The sequence below is a fragment of the Sceloporus undulatus genome, chromosome 3 (genome assembly GCF_019175285.1).
Source record: "Sceloporus undulatus isolate JIND9_A2432 ecotype Alabama chromosome 3, SceUnd_v1.1, whole genome shotgun sequence".
In the NCBI taxonomy this organism is placed as follows: Eukaryota; Metazoa; Chordata; class Lepidosauria; order Squamata; family Phrynosomatidae; genus Sceloporus; species Sceloporus undulatus.
In genome coordinates, this window is record NC_056524.1 from 25,614,625 (window position 1) to 25,637,936 (window position 23,312).

Consider the following 23,312-nt stretch of genomic DNA (forward strand, 5'->3'; position numbering starts at 1 on the left):
TTGGTGTGCCTAGTGGCAAAGCACAATTATGGAGCCCCTGCCACTTCACCTCAGGCCGCTCTGATAGCCTTTAGGGCTGAAGGGCGGGGTATAAATACCATAAATAAATAAATAAATGTCCCCGTTGGACTGAATATGCACCATCATTTTAATGTCTGGTTTACAAGGAATCATGGTTTGTGCTGTTTTATATGTAATGTAAGACCATGGCTGGTGCTGGCAAAAGGAGGAGAAAGTTAGTTTAAAGTGACAGTATTTTCAGTTTGGAAGCTGGTTTGTAAGGAGCTAGCAAGTTGAATACTTCACTGTATAGTGATATCATGTTCATGTCCAGAAAACTGTGGAGATTAAAAATATTTGGTTGTTTAGTGAGCGTAAGCTGAATCATTACAAGTTTATATAAAGCTCACAGATTCTTTATTACATATGAATTGCCTTTAATATTTTGTATCTTCAGAATTGCATTTAATGTTTTCGTTGATGGATAAAGTTCCTAATGGAATAGAGCCTATGTTAAAAGATTTGGAAGAACATATTGTTAGTGCTGGATTAGCAGACATGGTGGCAGCAGCTGAAACCATTACTACTGTAAGTAGGTGTTCCTTCTCCTTATTCTTTTCACCTTCATATGAGAAATTTACAGAAATACCAAGAATGCCATGCAAGATGAAATCTTAAATTACAGAAAGTAATAGTGAAAACGAATGTCAAAATTAACATGTTTGATAAATGTCACTTCATTAAAATATTACAATTTAAAATCATTTGAAAGACCCATGTTTGATTTGATCAATGACATTTAGCAATTGAATGTTTTATTGTCATTTTGGACTTCCTAGTAAACAATAGAATTTACATCGCATCAAATCCCATGGGACTTGGGACTCATACAGCACCTATTGTATTGTACTGCTTTGATTGTCATTTATTGTTTATTTGTTATGATGGAAAAGTAAATTTCCTACACAGTTTGAATTTACCCATGTTTTGCCTTTGCACATTGTATATTGTGTGCCAGTGAGTGACATTCTAAATGCAATACACTTGATGTATTGTATAATTGAATTGTATAATTGTATTTGATGGTATTGTGAACCGCTTTGATCACTGCGGAAAGGCGGTATATAAATAAAGTTTTTACTTTTTTATTATTTATTAAGTTGAGCAAGCAGTCTGAAGCTTTGAACTGCCTCTTTTCACATGTGAAAATTTCCTAGGGGACTATATATGTGAAGAGAGGAAGAAGTCAAGGCTTTTCATTCATGTGATGCAAGGGTGGAGAGAATGACCGACTGTATGTGCCCTTCCCAAGGATATTTAGTGTATTGGTAAACACATCTAATAATAATAATAATAATAATAATAATATACTCAAAATGCCCCCCTTTCCAGTCTTACCCAGCCATATTTTTTTTAAAAAAAGTATCCTCCCAATTTAAAAATTAAATTTAAAAAAAGCTGGTTCGTGTTGACCATATTTTTCATCAGTACAGGCTTAATTCTGATACATGACAATACAAGGTGTTGGTTATGACCTATAAAGCCCTAAATGGCTTGGGCCCAGGGTATCTTGAGGACCGCCTCTCTCCATACAATCCGCCCCGCACACTCAGATCTTCTGGGCAGCAACTTCTAAGAGTTCCAGAGGCTAGGCTGACATCTACTTCGAGGAGGGCCTTTACCATCTTGGCCCCGAACCTCTGGAACTCGCTGCCCGCCGAGCTCCGCTCTGCCGCCTCCTTAGCCCAGTTTAGGAAGGGGTTAAAAACCTTATTATTCGAGCAGGCTTACCCCTGACTCTTAGCCCCTGACCGCTTCCTGACCTCTTCCTCTATGTCAGCATGGCCACTGGCATGAGTGTTTTTTAATTCTTTTTCTGTGTAATTGTTGGTTTTAGTGGAATGTTTTTATTGTATTTTGATATACAGTATGTTGTTAACCGCCCTGATGTATGAAGGGCGGTATATAAATAAACTTTTTATTATTTATTATTATTATTATGACAAGGACATGAGGGAGGCATTTTCATTGGAGAAGGAGCAGGTACATGTTTTTAAGGCTAACTCTCACAAACCAATTTGCTACAGCCAATGTTACATCTGCACTACACCACAGTTCCTTCTGTACTTATATGGAGTGTTAGTGTGATCAAGGCGCTTATACTATCTAAACAAAATGTAGCTTCTTCTCAGAAGTGTGTATTTGTGGAACAGCTCTTTTTCTTAAGTAATGAACTATTTCATCTTAAAACAGACTTAGAAAAATCTAATGAAAGGAGCATCTTTGAATTCTGTATTTCCATCGAATCTTTACTTTAAGGCTTAAAACCATTAGAATAAATAATTAACAGAAAATCAATATAGTTTATCAGCACTTTTGATTAATTATCGCCTGCTATCTTTTCCTCACAGATTTGGCTTTTTATTTTTTTATTGATTTGCTTCTTCAATTTTTAGGATTCTGAAAAATATGTAGAACAATTGCTTACATTATTTAATCGATTTAGCAAACTGGTTAAAGAAGCTTTTCAAGATGATCCAAGGTTTCTTACTGCAAGAGATAAGGTATTTTATCTAAGCAATTAATCTTTTGTTTCATTTTTAGATACTGAATATTTTAGGGCACAGTACTAAGCCTAGAAGCTATTGTTACTTGTGTGATGTGATCCCCCCGCCCATTATAATTGTAAAAGCAAATGTGTGTCTGTCAGAACTGTAGCATGAAGACCATGTAAACTAGTCATGTAAATGTTAGCATGCTTGTTAAGGGGAGAGGATGTGAGTATGGTCCTCGGGATTTATTTATTTATTTATGGGCTTTTCAAGCAAATTAAGTAAACTTCTGTGCTTGAAACCTGCAGTATCATCCTGTTACTGGATGGCAGATATCCTAACTAAAGCATACATTTGCACTCAATATAGCTTAAAGCCATGGAAAAGGAGTGTAAAGTACGGTTATAAAACAACCTTTCCCATGCTGTTAGGCAGCCTCCCGCCATAAATGGAGTGGACAGATCCCCCCTTGAAGGAAATAGGCAGTAGTAGCAGACATGCATGGGGTGCCAATGGCTGTAGTTTCAGTGAGGCAGGGTGGCTGCAAATTGTCCAACTAAGATTTACTCAAAACTTTGATGCATCAAATTAAGGGCTTTTGAAGTCCATGCAGAGCTGGTTTTCACTAATAATTACGAAGTAGCCATTTGGCTGGCAACATAGAATTTTATATATTGATGTAATTGCATGATTTTGCTCTTAAAATTTTACTGCTCTGTAATTATTGTCACAGCTGTAAATGTTTGGTTTTTTAAGATATGTCATTGTATGCCTAAGAATGAACAGTTCCATTATCTCTGTTGGAGATTTCTTAGATTAGTTTTGGAGAAAGTGTGGCTACGTGGGCTGCATATGGCTCTGAAGCGCATTTTTGAGGTCCTCCAAGGCCAACATCTCCATTTTTAACATTTTTTATTGAAAGTAACACACACACACACACACACACACACACACACACACACACACACATTCTAGGGGAGATGGGGTCTACAGTACTCTTTCAGGTGGAGAAGAAATATACCAATATTGCATCCATACTTGGAGGTTTTGTTGTGAAGGGTGGGAATTACAGGAGGTATAACCTTCCAGGATCTGGTGAAGAGCATTTGGGTAGTTGCCCATCGCTGTCCTAGATAATCATAGAATGCTAAATTGAAAATCATAAATTCCATAAAATAATTGTGAACACTTCTACCAGGTATGGAGCATCTGTGATAGAATATTAACAGGTTATTTGCTTCTAAATAATCCAAGGATTATGTCCATGCTGGCTGATGTGATTGGAAGTAACCCCTTGGTTCATGTGCTCCTCCCACTCTCTACCCATAGGTTTATCTGTTCCTTTCTAGATAGCAGTATGTCACCAGGATGCCTGAAACAGTGTAGCTAATTATTGTACCTCTAATTATTGTTACCCCCTTCCTGGGGAGGGAAGAAGCTCACAGGGTCCTTATTGTTTCCTAACCATGATTTGTATTCTTGGAAAAGTAAGAACAATGGTTATGATGGCTAGAGGAATCTGGGAATTGTTGTCCAATATTAATGTGGGCTGGCACAGACCGGCACAATATGGCATCTTAACGGAGGTGTGGGGGCGTGGTATTCAGATGGCACATGGCCTCATGTTGCCGGGAAGCCACATGGCTCACTGCATGTGCAGTGGCTTCATGGTGCTGTGATGGTGCAGCTATTAGATGCCATGCGCCACTGCTGCACCACAAAGCACCAGTGGGGCAGGAAAACTGCCTCAAAAAGGAATAACAATTTGCCGCTTCCTTTGTGCAGCGGCAAAATGCCGAAGTGGGGCCATGGCATGCAATTGCCATGGTGTCCACCTGGCTCTTTTAGGGACTTGGGCATTTGGCTGTATCTGATATATGAACTAGGCCTTTGGGGAAGCATGAAGGTTTAGAATGGCAAATTTGGAATTTTATAATTTGTTACTTTGTTAACAGAATTAATGGAATGGTTTCATTTTATTTTAGGCATATAAAGCAGTTGTAAATGATGCTACTATATTTAAACTTGAATTACCACTGAAACAGAAGGGGTAAGTTGTCTACTTAACTTTAAGATTATTTGTTGAGGTTGAAAATGATTAGACAGGTTCACTATATCTATAATCAATATTTAACTCTTGTTCTGTAGAACTGAAAAGGCTTTCCACCCATTTCACATGCTTTGTTATAGTTTTGCTTTCTACCCAAGCTTTATCCCCAAAGCTTGTTATAAATAACAGTACATTAAAACCTATGTCAAATAACTAAATACAGTTAAATAAATATATTTTCAAACATCACTGCTAAATTGGTGTACTGTCTATCCAAAAACATCCAAAATAATGAGGATTTGGATAAATAATATATATTCGAAGATACCTAGAATAACCAAGTTCAGTTAATTATAGAAGTTTAAGCATCACTGATGAATTGGTGTAATTTTGTCGATAAAGCAAACAAACAAACAACCAGGAGGTTGCCTTCATTTTGAGAGATGGTCAGATTTTGAGTATGTGGATACGTTGTTCCCCAGTTGTGGTTAATACAGTGTTCAGATGCTGTCTTATTAATTTTTGAGACTGTGATACAAATATCCATCTTTCATACACACTGTACTAGCTTTCTGTAGATTTCTGAATACTTTATTCTGTTGTCTATTCAAAGGAAAAAGCAAATGAAGCTTTAAAAATGTTACACAACCTTCGCTGTTTTATTGAGGGATTTCCATTCTTAATTAGCAATTGTTTGTATTTGTATGATTGTGTAAAACTTTTAATATTGTTCTATGTAATCTTGTGAAACTACTTTTCATATTCATTTAGTGTTGGATTGAAAACACAGCCAGAGTCCAAGTGCCCGGAGTTACTTGCTAATTATTGTGATATGTTGTTAAGGAAAACGCCACTAAGCAAAAAACTTACTTCTGAAGACATTGAAGCAAAGCTTAAAGAAGTGGTATGTGCTTGTGCTGTTCTAGCTTTCATTTGAGAGAAATAAATATGATTGTTGATTCCCCCCCCCCCCCCCGAATGTATTTTCACTGTACTGTTTTCAGAAACACCAGGGTACACTGGATTGATAGAAACAAGTGATCAGTCGTTTTAAAGTTGTGGACAGTTGGTCCTCTGTATCCACAGATTCTGCATTCATGGATTCAACCATCCATGGCTTGAAAATATTTCTTCAACAATAAATCCAAAAAGCAAATCTTAATTTTAGTGACATTTACTGTCAAGAGAATGGTTTGCAGCATTATTGGTCTCTTCATCTGACTTAAAGGGCATTTTTTTTTTTTTTACCTTTTGTATCTTGTGGATTTTTAACAAACTTTTTGACTTGGTCAGCAGGAGTTCTAAATTCTTTCCCAATTACTTTCAGTTGAATTCCTGCCTCAGCCAGTTTCTTTTAATCCTGCCTACCGATCCTTCACGTTTTTGCCTCCTCAGCAAAATGCCTTTAAATTAGATTAGTTAGTAAGGTAAACAAATGAAAGGTAGTAAGGGAAAAAAAGAAAGACAAAATATCTGGAAACAAGAATGAATCTTGAATTAAAAAGCCGGACAAAACGAACAAAGACCAAGGAAACATGGAAAGCTCCTAGATTGCCTCTGAGGACATTGGAAAGGACGAATTAATGAAATTTTTCATGACTACCAGTGAGAATGAGTCTGAGGAGTTCACTGGTCCACTGGAAAACGACTGCGGAAAAACACTTTAAAAAACAAGCAGCTGCTAATGGTAAAGAAAAACAATGTATGATGACATGCCCACTTTATCCAGACAAGAAGTAGAAATAGAAGAGGATGAGGAATCTCAGAATTTCTCTTTAACTACTACAATTAGGCAATTAATTAATAAGGAACTACAGTCCATACTACAGGGACAGCAAGGGCAAAGACAAGTGTCCCAACAAGTTCATGTTCAACATAAGAAACAAAAAGATAAAAGTGATCTAAAGAACGAATTGTGGAATGCTTTCCAAAGCAGGCAAACAAAAGGAAAAGAGGACAGGGCTGAAATCAAATTAAATAGAAAAAGAAGGCTATATGATGAGGAATCAATTCCACATAAGTGTATAAGGAAAATCAAACATGGGCATCATCAGGAGATGGACTTAGACTGAACTTTACAACAGGATGAAATGATAGATAACTTAGAGGACGAAATAACAGATGCGTCTGATCAGGATGATGATGACGACTTAGATTCAGGAAGATTATTTGATGCTACAACTTCTAAACATCTTCTAAAACGGGTTATAAAACTAGGAGTCATCTGTCATGAAAAAGAAAAAACCAACAGAGTAATGATATGTCACTTCCAGAATTATTTAAAGATTTAATTCAAATTGAATGGGCATCATTGTTATCATCACGAAAATTGCTGTCATTAGGAAATAAGATTTATTTATTTGATAAGACAGATGCAGAAATTTTAAAGACCTCCATTGGTTAACAAACAAACAACAAACAGCTTCATTTATATACTGCTTCATACTGAACTAACAGTGTCTAAGCGGTTTACAACTGTAAGCTACTTGCCCCCAACAATCTGGGTACTTATTTTAGCAACCTCAGAACAATGGAAGCCTGAGTCGAGCTTGAGCCCTTTTGCTGGTATTGAACTCGCAACCTTATGGTTTTGAGTGAGTGGCTGCAGTACAGGCATTTAACCACTGTGCCACCAGGGCTCCTGGTGCCCCAATAGCTGCAACTAGTGTCAGGGGCCATAGTTCCTAAGGAAGGGGATACTTTGTTAAAAGAACTTGATGAGTGAAGAGCTGACAATGCATTGAAAAAAATCTTCAACAAGATCAGTGGTCACTTATCATCTTACTCTGTGTCAGGTTCATTAACTGAAGTAAGTGAGGCTGATGGGTGGAGAGAACCATCTGCATTTATAGAACATTATAAAGTTGATAAATACCATTCAGCAAAGGCAGCTTTCAGCAGAGCTGTTTTACAGACTGTCATTTCAAAAGATTAATTCCACCCAGAACAAAGGATTTGCGTATATCCCAGATGTAATAGATTGTGAATGATGAATTAGATTTACCATGAATGTTCATTCAGAGATGGCCGGAGGACCAATCCACACCCACCCACCACACACACACACACACACACACACACACACACACACACACTTACTTAGTTAGATAGGGCAATATGTCTGGTATGGCTTTATAACGTATCTGGCTGAGGAGGCAGGAATTCAACTGAAAGTAACTGAAAAAGAATTTAAAACTCTTGCTGACCAAGTTGGCACAAGCAAATCCCAGCTGTAGTGGATTGGTCCTCCAGCCATCTCTAAATGAACATTCACAGTAAGTCTAATCCGTAAGTGTGTACAGTCCAGAAATGTGGATAGGATTCTTGGAGAGGTGTTAGATTCTTGTCCTTCCTGGCTTATTAAAAGTGGGACTGGCTGAACTGGTAAAGGGAGTGGTTAATGCCTTGCTAAAACAAGGCAAAGTTCCAGCATACCACAAGGAGGCAGCTATAAAGATGTTTGGTGTGGGGTGTTCTGTTGAACCTTGGTAGCATATTTATGATGTCAAACGAATTATGTATCTGGAGTTAGGCAAACCTGAGTTTTAAAACCTGACTTTTGAGTTCTGGTACATCAAGGAATAGAACAAGATTTTAAGCCATGTTTTACACCTGAAAACATTTCTGTTAGAAAATGTAAGCAGTGTGTATTGTGGACTAACATCTTCCCATTATATTTATATATCCTTTTTTATGAGTAACGCACAGCTGTCATTAAAGGGAAAGGTAGGGAAGGTTTCAGTTAAATGAAATGATTAACCATTATTAAATGTTCAATACTCATAGATTATGGCTGTTTCCACCAGATGTATTTGGGAGCATGAATTTAGCCACCTCTGGTCACTGCTCTGCAATGACAATAGATGTTAATAGGATCTTGCCTAATGTTGTTCTCTACCAAAACTTCTCTAATGTTGTTTTTAAACAGCTATTGGTACTGAAGTATGTGCAGAACAAAGATGTTTTCATGAGATACCACAAAGCTCACTTAACAAGACGTCTAATATTGGATATATCAGCAGATAGTGAAATAGAAGAGAACATGGTGGAATGGCTAAGAGTAAGTACATTGAATCGTATTAGGTTTTCATTTCCTCAGAAAGCAGACTCTCAAAATAAAAATCAAGAATATTTTAGCCATAAACTATCCGTGGTTTAGTTCCTAGGTCTTTCTACCACTTGGCAAATAGGATTTGTGTTGTATCAACTCATTGCTTAAAATGATTTCATTTTTGCTTTTATACTGTATATTGAAAATTAGTAGTAGCAGCTCTATTTTATAAGACCTGTGTAATGATGGTCTTTAGGTAGGAAACGGGTTTGCAAATTAAGCCATGGAATTAATAGTTTACTTTTAGTACAATATTTATTATTACAGGCCATATAAACAGGCAAAAATTGTACAATATCAGATAGGATACAGTTTAATTCAAATGCATCAACAATGTATTATTAAAGCAACTTCTTTCAAAACTAGACTTTCTGTATTTTCCTATCTTCATACTAGCTAGTGTTTGCCACATTCAAACAAAGACAGTTTCAGAACAAAAGTAGTTTCTCCTCCTTTAAAGACCTAGCTTTCCATGTTTGTCAGGCTCATGTAGCTCTTTATCATTAAGATGCACTAAAAACAGTTCACAGCTTTGTTTTAAATTGGGGGGGGGGGGGGGGGATAAGGCTGGTTATGTTGAGGATCTTGTTGTACGTCAGCTAAATTTGGCTTTTCTTTATGTAGGAAGTAGGCATGCCAGCTGATTATGTAAATAAGCTGGCAAGAATGTTCCAAGATATCAAAGTATCTGAAGATCTGAACCAGGCCTTCAAGGAAATGCACAAAAATAATAAGTTGGCCCTGCCAGGTACTCCTCTTCAGTTTTCTTTTTCAATTTTTCAACAACAATAATACTGATTAACTGTTTCATTACCATCTGAGTGGTTTTTGTTTTGTTTTTTGTATAGCTGATTCTGTGAATATCAAAATTTTAAATGCTGGTGCCTGGTCCAGAAGTTCTGAAAAGGTGTTTGTATCACTTCCCACGGAATTAGAAGACCTTATCCCAGAGGTAGAAGAGTTCTACAAAAAGAATCACAGTGGCAGGAAACTTCACTGGCATCATCTTATGTCCAATGGCATTGTATGTATATATGTACCTCTCACTTCAGTTTTGTATTTATTTAAATAAGTAATTGGTCTCACTGAATTGGAAACAAGATTATGCTTACTATGTGTGATGAATAATTTTTGGTCCTCTTAACAGATAACTTTTAAGAATGAAGTTGGCCAGTATGACTTGGAGGTAACAACATTTCAGCTGGCAGTGCTTTTTGCATGGAACCAAAGACCCCGAGAGAAGATCAGCTTTGAAAATCTTAAACTAGCAACAGAACTCCCTGATGCAGAGCTTAGGAGAACTTTGTGGGTATGTTTCCAGTTCTTTTAAAAAAACTTTTAATTTTTCATGGGAACCAATGTGTGAAGTTTGGATACATTTGAAACAAAGCACAATTTCCATCCTGTTGTATTTTTTAAAATGAAAAAGTAATCTTTGATATATGACACACAGTGGAAGTGGGAAGCAGCATTATCTATTCTTGGAAATTGATGTGATTGTCTTAAAGTGAACTAAAGTCAGGTTATATGCATTATACTTACATTCCACCATTAAAAATAAAAATCCCTCCAAGGTAGCCAACAAGTTAAATAAAAAACAGAAAATCTCAATAAAACAGACCGAAAATATAACAAGTAAACAGGATCTTCCCCACACTGCATGTAGTGTTAGTTGACCTTTTCGGGAAGATGATTGTCTCGTTCACCTACAACAGGCTCTGAGCTCGTGTTTGCTTGTCTTTCTTATACTTTCTTGTACTTTATACCAATGTAATTGGACTATAATTAATATGGAGTCATGATATAACATCTCACTTATCAATATTGCTGAACTTCAAAAATGGATGTATTTCTAAACTGAATGTTATATTTTATAAATGTTGTACATTGTTAGAATTGTTGATGTTTCCTAGGTTCTTCTCCAAACAGCTTATTCTTAACATAGGGAATTATGATACCCTGCATAGCAAATAAAATGTAGAATATTTCAAAGTAATCTTGTAGCGGTTAAAGAGGTGCCCTATTTCTAGCACATTTTTTTCTTCTGGGGTTCTGATTGGAGCTTGTTTCTATTGTGCTGTGGGTCCTGTCTGTCAGCTAGAAGAATAAGGGTTGATGCGCTTTGTTTTTGTGACTTTTTAAAAGGGTTTACCTGTAACTTGTAAACTGCATTTGAAAATCATTGGATTGAAAAATGGGATATAAATTATTCAAAAGTAGAAGAAGTTTTAAAATAAGTAACAAATGGTTAAATTTTAAGACAAAGTGAGTTACACAGAACTTATCTCCTTCTCGCATTTACCATAATCCTACTGATTTATTTTAAGTTGTATATGTAGAATATAACCTCTTTGGGAACATTTTCTGGAGATTGTGCAGTGGTTTTTCCCCTCTTATCAGTAGTGGTAACATCTGGGTATTCTGATAGAAAAGGAAGTAAAAAACCCTATCAAATCCTAATTTAATTAAGAGAATTATTTTACAGGATATTTCACAAAATCTTCTTTTTAAAAAATTATTATTTTATTTATTACATCCACCACACCAATATACTTACATACATCTATACCCTCACATACACATACATAGTACACATTTCTATACACCTACTAACACAGACATAAACATACTTATATACATATACCATTTCTACTATTTACATCTTTCATCTCATGTATGATACCTATATCCTTTTTCCAACCTTCTCTTTATTATATATCTTCTCTTCTTAAATTTTTCCTGTCTTTTATGTCATTACTTGATTTCTTCATTCTGTTTTTTCTATCATCTTTTTCTATCATCTTTTTCCAATAATCCATTACTAGGTTCCACTCTTCTTCTAAGTGTTCATTATCCTCTTTCTTTTCTTTTAAATTTTTAGACAGCTTATCAGCCTCTCTCATATCTAATAATTTACTAAACCATTCCTCTAGTGTCGGGATTTGGGTTGATTTCCACTTTTGTGCGTACAGCAACCTAGCTGTTGTAATCATATATAGTATTAGTTTTGAGTATTTCTTCTCCAATTCTACCTCTAATCTATATGTCAAATTTAGTAAATATAATTCTGGATTTATTTGAAAAATCTTTCCTAGAATATCCATTATTGTTGTATGAATCTTGTTCCAAAACTGCTTTGCCTTTTTACAAGTCCACCACATGCAGTAATACGTTCCTTCCTTTTTTTTTTACACTTCCAGCATGTTTTATTTACATTCTTATAAATTTTTGCCAGCTTAAATGATGTTAGATGCCACATGTAAAACATTTTGTAATAATTTTCTTTTAAATTCTGTGCCAAAGTGAACTTGTTAGTTTTCCTCCATGATTTTTCCCAATCTTCTAGGTTTATGTTATGTTGAAAAAGTTGACTCCATTTAATCATATTTACTTTTATACATTCTTGTTCTAGATCTTGTCTTAATAGTACCTCATAATATTTCAACATTTTCTTTTTTTCTGCTTTTCAAAAATTATTTTATCTAGTTCATTTTTAGATTTTTCTATTCCTACAAGTTTCAAATCCATTTTTTATCTTTCTTCTAACTGTTTATATGGGAACCAGTCTAATTTTATCTTTTCTTTCTCTAATTTTTCTCTAGTTTTTAATTTTGCGGTTGCTTTATCATCTTCTTCCAATAATTGTTCATATGTTACCAATTGTTCTTTTACACTTTTAAATCCTCCAAAGTGGGCTTCTTGTGGTGAAGTCCACAATGGGAATTTAATATAAAAAAATTTTGTTGCCAAATTCTCAGAAGTCCTTTTCTGACCCCATGATTATTAAATGTCTTGTCCTCTTTCCATTTCTTGTATATTAAATATGCATGACATCCATAATTTATGTTGCAACCTTCTAAATTTAATACCCTTTCATTTTTTTTAAAAAAAATCCAATCTTCTAGCCATTTCATCCCACATGCATAACAATATTTTTCAGATCTGAACAAAATCTTCTTAATGCATTTTAAATGCTTATAAGTAGTAAATTCACACCTTCTTACAAGCACACTTTCAAAACATGTGGAGTGTGCCGTTAGCTTAAGTGTGGTCTACTCTGATTGGCAGCAGCCCCATAGGGTTTCAAGCAGTAGTCCTATTCAACATTTTTTGCTGTTGTTATGTGCCTTCAATTGGTTTCCAGTTTAGGTCAGCTCTAAAGGGTTTTCTGGGGCTGAGAGTGTGTGACTTGCCCAAGGGCATCCAGTGGGTTTCCATGGTTGAGCAGGGAAGCAAATCCTGATCTCCAGCCATAGTCCAGCATTCACACTACTGCACCACACTGGCTCTCACCTTTTACGTGATCCTTTTAACTGAAGGTGCTAGTTTGACCTTTGACTTACTGAATGTAGAACATGACTCCACCACAAAGCTCTTATTATTTAAGAATAATTTGTTACAATTTAAAAAGACTAAAGCGATCTTCAATAACCAAGTGATTTATTGGAATAGCTCCTGCACAGAAAATGGTGACATTAAGATTAGTTGTTAGGATAGAGTCTCTCAAAGATTGAACAAGTGTATCTCCCACACAGTAGTTCAAAGAAAGTGCTTTCCACTTCATACAGGCTCCTTGAGTTCATGTTAAACTCCATGAAATGATGGATTTTACCCAGCTTGCAGTTACACTGCGCAGATATCTAAATAGCAAATATTGTTAACAGATTTAGCATTATTTTGGAAAGCTTTGGTTTTCACAATATCCTAGAACCACAAATCTATATTTTAGTGTTTCATGAATGAGATGTAATGAGCTTGTACACACATCCCTTCCCAGAACAGTTATGATTTGAAGCATTTTCTCCAGTAAATACTCTCAAACAAATTTTATTGTAATGTCCAGACCAACAAACTGTGGTTAAGGTTATATTTTGTCTATTTGAAGCCAGCCAACTTCACATCCTGTGTTATGAATCTGGATTATTTAAACAAACTATTCCTGATATTAATCACAATTCGTTGGTTTGAATAAAATACTAAACTGTGGTTAATGGAGGTTGAAAACTAAAGTGTCCAGTCTCTTCTTTGCAACCATACCAGATGAAGAGACTCAAGAAAGCTTGGAAAATGAAGACTTACTATGGTTTGTTCTTATCCAGTAAATCAGGTTCTGCCAACTACAGATGCTTTGGCTGGAAATATCATAAGAGTTGTTATCAAACACATCTGGAGGGACCAGATTGGAGAAAACAGCAGTAACCTGTGGTGCAGCTGAATATTTGGATGCAACCGCCTTCTTCACTTTTTCTGTTTGTCAAGGATGTTATAAAAATAATTAAGACAGGCCTTTCATTTGTGTTTGTGCATTTACTTAAACTTCCATTTGATAGGAATGTGTGATTAGAAATGTTTGGATTTAAGAGCTAGTTAAAACAAAGACCCTAACTTTAAAATGTAGTAAAATAGGCTGGAGACCACATTGTTAATTCTAACGTGACAAAATAGTACTAGCTTGCCTACACTGAGAATTAAATTTCTTTCTCTTTCTCTCTGTCTTTTCTTCTCAACAGTCTCTTGTAGCATTTCCAAAGTTGAAACGTCAGGTTTTGTTATATGAACCTCAAGTCAATTCACCCAAAGACTTTACAGAAGGAACTCTCTTCTCAGTCAACCAGGAGTTCAGCTTAATGTAAGATGTAGCACTAGTTTATTCCATAAAGATTTCATACAGAACAAGAGGCACATTTTAATATGTTCTTAAAGTTAATTTCTGAGATGATGTCATATCATAGTAAAACTTAAAATGCCTGACTTGTTTATGTTCAACAATTGTTTTCAGCTTCTGAGAGGGAGACAGTCCTTAGCTCTAGTTGTCCAAGCTAAGTGATAGTGAAGGCTTTAAGGTAGTGCTAGAGGGCAGACAGTTGTTAATTAGCACTTGAATTATCCTGTTTGATTTTTCTCTGTTACTATAGATCCCATTTATAGTTTCAGAAAACCATTTTTAAACATTTTTCATGTTTTACATTATTGTCTTGTCACACAAGTTCTTTTCAGAGGTTAGGAAAAAATATTCTTTAGATTCTTCTTTAAAAACAAACCAGAAAGTTTTACCTTCATTCCTCCATTTCAGTTCTTTTCAATACAACATAATTTTGTATGTGGGTTTCTTGCTTATATATGATCTTTTCACAATAATGACTGCACATAATCAGAAGTAAGTCTATCAAGGTATGGCCCAAATAAAGTCTGAATTCTCCTTACACCAAGGATTTACATCCCTTGAGAATGTGGTCTACTGCTTGACTTTATCAGACCATTTCTCTGTGCTTCTGGTAGACAGTCCTTAGCTCTATTTGTCCAAGAAAGCTCCTAGCAAGGGCTTTAAGGAAATGCTGATGGACAGAGCTGAGCTGGTGCATTTGTAAGAGGAAAGTGACCTTCCCTCCTTTCTTTTTCACTTGTAGATTATCCTTAGATTTCTCAGAAAGGAGTGTATGCCTTCAAATTGTTTCCAGTTTATGGCAGTACTAAGACAACCCTATCTTGGCAACATTTGTTCAGAGAGGGTTTGCCATTGCATTCCTCTAAGGATGAGAGAATTTGACTTGCCCAGGGTCATCCAATGACTTTCCACGGCTGAGCATTAATTTGAACCCCAGTCTTCTGGAGTCTCAGTGCAGCACTCAGACTACTACACACCATTGGATCTAGTGTGTGCTTTTAGTAACGCATGTGTGTGCATCAACAGATCTGCAGGATTACTTGATGTGGTAGCATGTAATTAAGATGAATTCCACAGCTCTAGCATTTTTTTGGAGACGTTAAGTCTGCTCTTTTGTGCTTTGCTAAGAACAGAATTAAAGGTACTAAAGTAGGAAAGTCCAGCTGATTTGAATAAGCTGAAGGACAAGAGGCAAAACAGGCATAGGTATTCTGTTAAGTGTGAAAGAATGTTGGTTCAAGAAATGTAAATGAACTTGATATAAAGGGAACAGAGGTGACAAGAAAAGATACAAAGGGCTTGGTGGTAGTACATGATGGTTGGTGAGGTACAAGTAGTGCTGGTAGGGCACAGTGTTGAAGTGAGGGAATCCAGCATAATATTAGATGAGGAGAACAATGTGTTACCAGTTTACTGTTTATTTTTATATTTCATACAGCATATTTGTTTTTGTGGTCCCTGTGCACTTAAGTACAACTTACTTCCTCTCTATTGCACCCAATTACTACTGTAGTTTTACTTAATAGCCTCAATTCACTAAGCATTGGCAATGTACAACCTGTATTGATGCATCCATAGCATTTGCCCAGCAGCAATGCTTCTTTGTTTCTTTTTTTGGCACCTCATAATATCATTTATGCAATAACCATGAGTGGTTAATCGTATTGGAAATTGAAAGGTTGTGAATGCTGCTATAGCATAGTGTTTAAGATATTAAATTAAGGATCAGAAGGTTCTCTATTTCAGTTTTAGTTATGCCATGGACTTACTAGACAGCCAAAGGCAAGTCAGGGGCTAAATAGATGGCCAGAAGGGGCAGCTTGAAGTCCAATACTGTACATAGATATTCTCTTATAAATAGAAGGATTAACAGCTGATCCATCAGTCCCTTGGTCCCATTCCTTCCCATCCCGACTCCTTACCTATGTGTTTTCCACAGAAAGGACATTAATTTTGGTGCCAGATTGTTTCCCATTCCATCATTTTTAGAGTATTGCCAAATTTTGAGTTTAAACAGGTTGAGCTTTGTTAGTTTTGCAGTGAAGAAACAGGTTGTTCTGTGTTGAAAGCATCTGAACAAGTCTTAAGAGGTTCATTCTGCTTGGTCTTTTGCTAAATCCAGTGTGCATCTCTGATTTGGGATCAAAATATCTTAGCTGTCTCCCTAATACCCATTACAGAATGGTGTTCTGAAGGTGAAAATTCATTTCCCAATTTTTCTCGTTAAAGGTTTTTGGATATTAGAACTTGGAAATAGTGCTGTCTGAGAATCTGGAGAGTTTCTGCTGGCTAGGACTAAGTAGTAAAGGGTTGATGTTGTGTGCCTTCAAGCCATTTCTGACTTATGGTGATCCTTAGATGAACCTATCAAAGGGTTTTCTGGGGCTGAGACTTTGTGACTTGCCCATAATTATCCAGTGGGTTTCCATGGTTGAGCGGGGAATTGAACCCTGATCTCCAGAGCTGTAGTCAATCCACTACACCACACTTGTATAGGGTAGAGTCTTAGATTTCTTTCTTTCTTCTTTTTTGCTTCATCTCGTGTTTCATTCTTTCAGAAAAAATGCGAAAGTTCAAAAAAGAGGTAAGATAAACCTAATTGGCAGACTGCAACTAACTACAGAGAGAATGCGAGAAGAGGAAAATGAAGGAATAGTTCAGTTAAGAATATTACGAACCCAGGTATGTCACCAATCCACTTCAGTTTACTGACTTTGATGTCATTTTTAATTACTGTCTCCATTGTATGATATGTTTTTTAATTACTGCTGCTTGATAGATGTGACCTGTGTGTTTGCTCTTGAAAAGTGTCTCAGTACATGGCAATTTCACCACCACCCCTCCCTTGCCCCAGTGTATCTAGTTAAATGAAGAATGGAACTGACACTTTAGGATGTGGTTATTTCTATTTAACTATCTGACTTGTGATCAAAACAGCTGCCCTGTGTAGCCAGGTTAGCATTAATTTTGTCTTTGAGTTATAAGGACACAAAGCTGGGAGGGATTGAGGAAATGAACAGAAAGTTTGAGAAAATGTTAGTACATGCAACATAAGAAAGTAAGCAAACAGAAAACTCTTCTGGAGTTAACAGTGCCAGAGATGTGAATGATCATTTGAGTGGGAGGACAAATGCAGCTTCCTGAGAACTGCTGCAGCAGCAACAACAATAATGGCAAAGGTAATAATAACAACAGCAGCAACAGTATCTTGTTCTTATAGCTACTGCAGTTCTTGAAAATATAGATGAGTCAGACCTAACCAAATAAGATATTTCAACAGCTTTTAATGAAGCTTTAGTTCTCCCCATTCCATTAATTAATAGAACTAGAATAAATTACACAAAATGAGAAAGTGTGCAAATTGGCCCAATGCATACATCTTACGAAGTTTTCTGTGTTTGTATTGTTTGAGCTCAGAACTTTACTACAGGGTATTCACAGTCCTAGTCACAGTGCAGAGTACACAGAATGGAGGAAGCTATGACACAGAGGTTGCATATATTTTCCATGCAGACAGACACAGCATCACTCCTTGGTCCATCTGGTTATAAGTTCTCAGGTGGCAATTTCTAAGGAAAACCTTTGAGGCACTGAAGAGCCACTGCTGGATAGACAGGCCTCTGTGTTCAACGTATATTCCACATCTCTAAAAATTACAAATGTTTGCCACTGTGCATTACCAAATGTGTCCCTAGCCACATACTACAATGGGTGAAATTGTAGGGAAATTACCTGAAAAGTTATAATTCATATCAGTAGACTTCCACCTTTTGTAGGGCCTTTAAAAAGAAGCATTCCTTAAATATCTGTTTGCTTAAAACCTATTTGGAAAGAGTGGAAGTGCTGCCAATCAAGTTTTCATTCATATATATTATATGTATCACTAAGACTGACTAGTCCTCCAGTACTGCATTCCTGCATTTATGCTACAGACCAGAAATCTGTGTCTGGTAAATTATAAACTATGGAATCATGTTTTCCTTACTTGCTTTCTACAATCTTTCTACCTTGTTTAGGCCATACATACATTTTTGCACATTCCTGGCTCACACAATGCCACAACTCATGGGAACTTCTGTTCAGGATGGATTCTGAACCAGCTCACTGATGAGATTGTTGCCCCCTCTCTCAACTGAAAATATATATACTGTCTGTGTATTCAGAGCATACATTTAGCTGTTTATGGCCTGTTACAGACTGCCAAAATAAAGCTGCATCGGGTCTCTTTGGAGGTATGCTATTTAAATGATGCATGGGTCCTAAGAGTCCAGAGGTCGCACCAAAGCCACACTCCATTCCTAAGCACTGGAGTGCAGCTTTGGTGCAGCTTCCGGATTCTTAGGATGCATGCATCATTTAAATAGCATACCTCCAAAGAGACCCGAAGCAGCTTTATTTTGGCAGTCTGTAACAGGCCTATATTACAACAAATGTATGTTGTCTTGCATTGCTACAATGTTTTAAAAGTACTGTAGTAGGTTTGTTTCACTTAAGAATCAAAGGTGCAGTCTCTTTGAGATGCCAGTATAGTTACAGCTTTTCCTGCAGCTCTTTCTGCACAAATAAAAAAGCTGTCCTCCCATGTGGGTAGCTGTAACAGTGTTTAGTAATCTTTCAAGCAATCCCTCTCCTCTCTGAAGGTGAGTCACCTGCAGGTTTGCTAACTGTGTAGTTAAAGCAGCTCATGTGGATGCAACCAAGCAAATAAGTACAGGTAATCTAAGCTTGCTGTGCTTGCAAGGTACTTTTAAAGTTAGTAAAATATATATTTAATTTAGTGCTGTATGGAATTAGCCAGATGATATTTCTGTTAACCAGTTAGTTCAGTTTGCTTTGCTGGTCTTGTTCAATGTATGTCTAGAATTATTTTTTCCTTCTTTCCTTTCTCTCTTGTTTAGGAGGCTATCATCCAAATAATGAAAATGAGGAAGAAAATTACTAATGCTCAACTTCAGACTGAACTAGTAGAGATATTAAAAAACATGTTCTTGCCACAGAAGAAAATGATAAAAGAGCAGATTGAATGGCTTATAGAACACAAATATATCAGAAGAGATGAATCAGATATCAACACTTTTATATACATGGCATAACATGAAGACTCTTACAGGAAGATGCCAAGAAATGTGCATTGAAGGTGGTTTGAGCAGACGAAACGACAAGACAAAGGACTGTGCTGAGGAAGGACTTGTTTGACTTACATTACATATTCAGATCCCTGCCTTACCTTACCAGAGGACTTTGTTTTGCCAACCTTTTTTTCAGCTAGCATGATGGCATTCCCTTCATGTTGCACACTTTTTTAACAGCATGCTGGTTTTTTGTCAGGAAACTTTGCATTCATGGAGAGCTCATTGTGAGATTTAAGGTTTGATTTGCACCCATTTGGAACAGAAAAGAATTGAGGATTTTAAGAGGAACAGTACTTGCACAAGGAAAATATCTTCACTTATTCATGCACTGAGAAACTGCTATAAGTTTTCACATTAAACAAACAAATAGGACTAGATGTAGCACTTCACATGTTGTGTTTTGGATCAACAGCCTAAATATACTGTCCTGATTTTGATCTCTGTGCATATAATATTTGAGCAAGTACATGACAGCTGAAGATATATATTTAACAGTTGGCTCAAGCAAGTGCTTTAGTATAACAACTGGATTTGGATCTTGAGGAAGAAGTGATGTTAAACAGAATATATCAAATTTGTTGCTGTTCTTTGCAGAACTTGGGTACACATTTGTTTATTGGACAGATGGTTTGCTTCAATACCCTTCTTTTTTTTAAGAGAAAGAGAAAGTGCTTGATCTTTAAGAAATGAGTTTTATGGATAGATCTGTTTATGGCGAAACAAAATGAAATATTAAGTGTATTTCTTTGTACATTTAATATTTGTATTCACTGTTTTAGTATGCTTCTGAATGCATTAAATATAGCCAGTGCACAAATCCCCCAAATAGAAATTAACATTTTGACAATCCCAATACATTTCTTCCTTTGATTATTTATTTGACAATATCTAATACAGGTTTAAATAGAGTTTTATGCTGAGGGGAAAACCCTGACTATGTGGAAGAAGACAATTCTTTAGTGTACTTAGACCAGCTTGATATTCATATGCTGAGAGAATGACACAAATATTAACAGGTTATGAGATTGGTCTACCAAAAATTGCTGCAGCCAGCCTCCATTTGCTCTACTGGAAAGTGTAGCAGCTTCCTCAATGGAATGTGCCCTTGTTCTTTTTCTTTGTTACATAAAAATCTGCTTCAGCATTAAGGAAGCAAAGGAGACCACACTAAGGCTTTTGTGCATAATATACTTTACTACTACATAAAAACTGAAACAAATGCTGATGAATGTCTCCTTCACCCTTCCCTGAGTAACTACTGAGTTGCTGCTGTGTCCAGATGCTCTGAAATATCCATCGCGTTGTAGGTTCTTTTCAGTGGTCTCAGTACTACCAGCAGATTAAGAAGGGAAAAAAATGAATGGCGAAAAAGAGTAAGTTTTTATTGTGTCCTGTTACTACTTCTGTGCATGAGAATGCAACTTTGTAAAACCCCTTTTCAGATAGTAGCAGTCCATATCAATTGTCTTTCGGTTTGATGGCTAGTGGTTGTGCATACTAATCCTATGTGTTGCTGTTTATTGGTTGAAAAAATGAGATCTAAACAGTTTGTTATGTAGGTAGGACAAATTTGACAGGGGCAGATGCCTTTTGCAGCATAGGTTTACTATTTTGCAGACACACAGGTCAGTAACTGCCCTTCAGCAAATACAACATACCAGCTTCCAAACAAAATATAATATAATTTTGGGAATGAGGAGTAGGGACAGTGCATGTGCCAGAGAACAGCAAGTCTTCATGGATTGGTAAAAAAAAAAAAAGGGGGGGGGGGGGGATAATAATAGTGTAATGATTTAAAATCTGTCTGTCTTTGCATTTTCTATTCCTTGTATAGCAGAGAACAATATTTTTAAAAGTCTTCATTTCAAACTTCAAACTTGATATAGAACAGCAGAATTTCAGCTTAAACATTTTGTGTGCAAGGGTTAAAGAAAATGTTTTAATACTTATCAACGTAAGTTAAAGGAAAGAAAACTATAGTTGGTTCCCCACAGGTCTTTTGTATTTGCTACATGATTGTTATAATTCTGCATTTGATTTGGAAATTCCTTCGGAAATGAATAGGAAAAGACACTTTTTAAAAAAGTGTACATATGTATCTCAAATACTTTGATAGAGTGCTTTTCAATGGTATGCTTCCCATTAATTCTGATGCATATGGAGTAGGCATGACATACTCAATATAATGTGTGCTGATTCTCATAGTTAATTTCTTCGTGTTATTCCAACTATTAGAAATCTGTACATCAAACTTATTCCTTTTTCATTTCCTAGCAGTGCAAATGCTGCTGCTGTTTGGGATTAGTGGCTAAGATTTAAGTGGCTGCCCATGGACTTCATTTGTGACTCTTCTGAGCTGCCCCCTTTTGCCCCCATAGAAACGAGGCATCCAGTGCAGCACAAGAGGCTGCACATGGAAGGGGAAATTGCCAAACGCCCCCCCCAAACCCATGCACACGTGGAAGCACTTTACGAGCACACATGGGGCTGTTGCAGTCTCCTCTGTCCCATTCGTTTACATAGAAGGAAAATACTGAATGCTCACTGTGTCTCCATTTCATATGATTATTTCAAATAAAAGTTATTTAAATGTGTTTAAGGCCGGGGAAATTAAAACAGACAATGTGCCTATAAAGTGGTTCAGGTTTTTCCTTTTTCTTTCTTTTTTTGTGTATGTGGGAATAGGATGTCATGTAAAAACACTGAATCTGAAAATCACACCAGCAATTTCCTTACAGCTGCAGAATCACATTTAGTATCCTTTGTCAGGACATTTTCACCAAGATGCCCTTAAGGCCAAGGTTATCAGGTGGAAAAATACACTAGTTTAAAAATGTATGCAGAAGTATGAAAACATCCAAATCTTTTTTTTAAATAAATATATCAGTCATTGCAGTATGGCAAAGTGACTATTTTAAAGCTGATTTTTTTTAGCTTTGGATGTTTTTCTCCAAAGACTTAGCAGAAAGAGGTGCTGCTTCTGAAAAATTTGTGTGGCCACAAGCACTGCCATTGTGGTTTGTATTAAGTAATATTGTTGATGTGAAAAATAATGTAGGTTTCATTGATTTTAAATACAGACGTTTTTAACACAGCAAATGAGGTTCACACTTAATTTTGAAGTCTTCCATTTTTTTTTCCTTTATCCCTCTGCCGTTCCTCATTTTCTACCTACTCAGTTGTTTAAGCCTGTTCTTGTTGGAGCATAGTGTAGCTAAATTTAATTTTAAGTGGTGGCTTTTTCCCTTAAAAAAAAGTAACATGATCTGAGTCGACAAACACTTAATTTATTTGCATTATGCTATTTGTTGTAAAAGGTACAGATTTTAAAAATACAGCTGAGATAAATATTTGATAGCTTCATGGAAAGATTTGGTACCTTGAATGCAAACATGTTTTCTATTTTCATGGAACTGGCTGGATGCTATCTTTGTAAATTCAAGGTCCTATTTGTGAAATAAAACAGTACTTAAGAGCTTTCCTGTTAATAGACTATATGTAGCCTGGAGTGCAGCGCAAATTGAGTTTCCTAGGTTGTAATATCTCTATCTACATATGGTTATCTACAGTTTCGAATGTGTGCCACTACATGCTAGATAATGCTGTACAATTTTGATTGGTAGCAGGTTTTTTCCCCTTGTATGGCAGTCTGGCTGAACTATTTTGATGTACTGCTTAATTTTGGGGTTTTATTTTTTAAGTTGTATAATTTATTTTCTTGCAAAATAAAAAATGTAATATAAAATATTATAAAAGAATCAGAATAATTTTGGTATTCTCTCCAGAATCTTTCATAAATGGT

General features: G+C 36.1%; 1 protein-coding gene across 1 annotated transcript in view; it reads left to right on the forward strand.

Annotated features, from left to right (window-relative positions):
- CUL5 (cullin 5) overlaps nucleotides 1-22,985 on the forward strand; it is a 40,300-nt gene extending 17,315 nt beyond the window's left edge. Inside the window, exons 9-19 of the mRNA XM_042457731.1 lie at nucleotides 458-588; nucleotides 2,457-2,564; nucleotides 4,538-4,602; nucleotides 5,374-5,506; nucleotides 8,531-8,662; nucleotides 9,338-9,461; nucleotides 9,562-9,737; nucleotides 9,861-10,022; nucleotides 14,224-14,342; nucleotides 16,937-17,060; nucleotides 19,277-22,985. Of these exons, the coding sequence (XP_042313665.1) occupies nucleotides 458-588; nucleotides 2,457-2,564; nucleotides 4,538-4,602; nucleotides 5,374-5,506; nucleotides 8,531-8,662; nucleotides 9,338-9,461; nucleotides 9,562-9,737; nucleotides 9,861-10,022; nucleotides 14,224-14,342; nucleotides 16,937-17,060; nucleotides 19,277-19,471 (1,469 nt within the window). The 3' untranslated portion in view covers nucleotides 19,472-22,985. The remainder of the gene's footprint in view (nucleotides 1-457; nucleotides 589-2,456; nucleotides 2,565-4,537; nucleotides 4,603-5,373; nucleotides 5,507-8,530; nucleotides 8,663-9,337; nucleotides 9,462-9,561; nucleotides 9,738-9,860; nucleotides 10,023-14,223; nucleotides 14,343-16,936; nucleotides 17,061-19,276) is intronic.
- The last annotated feature ends 327 nt before the right edge of the window (nucleotides 22,986-23,312 follow it).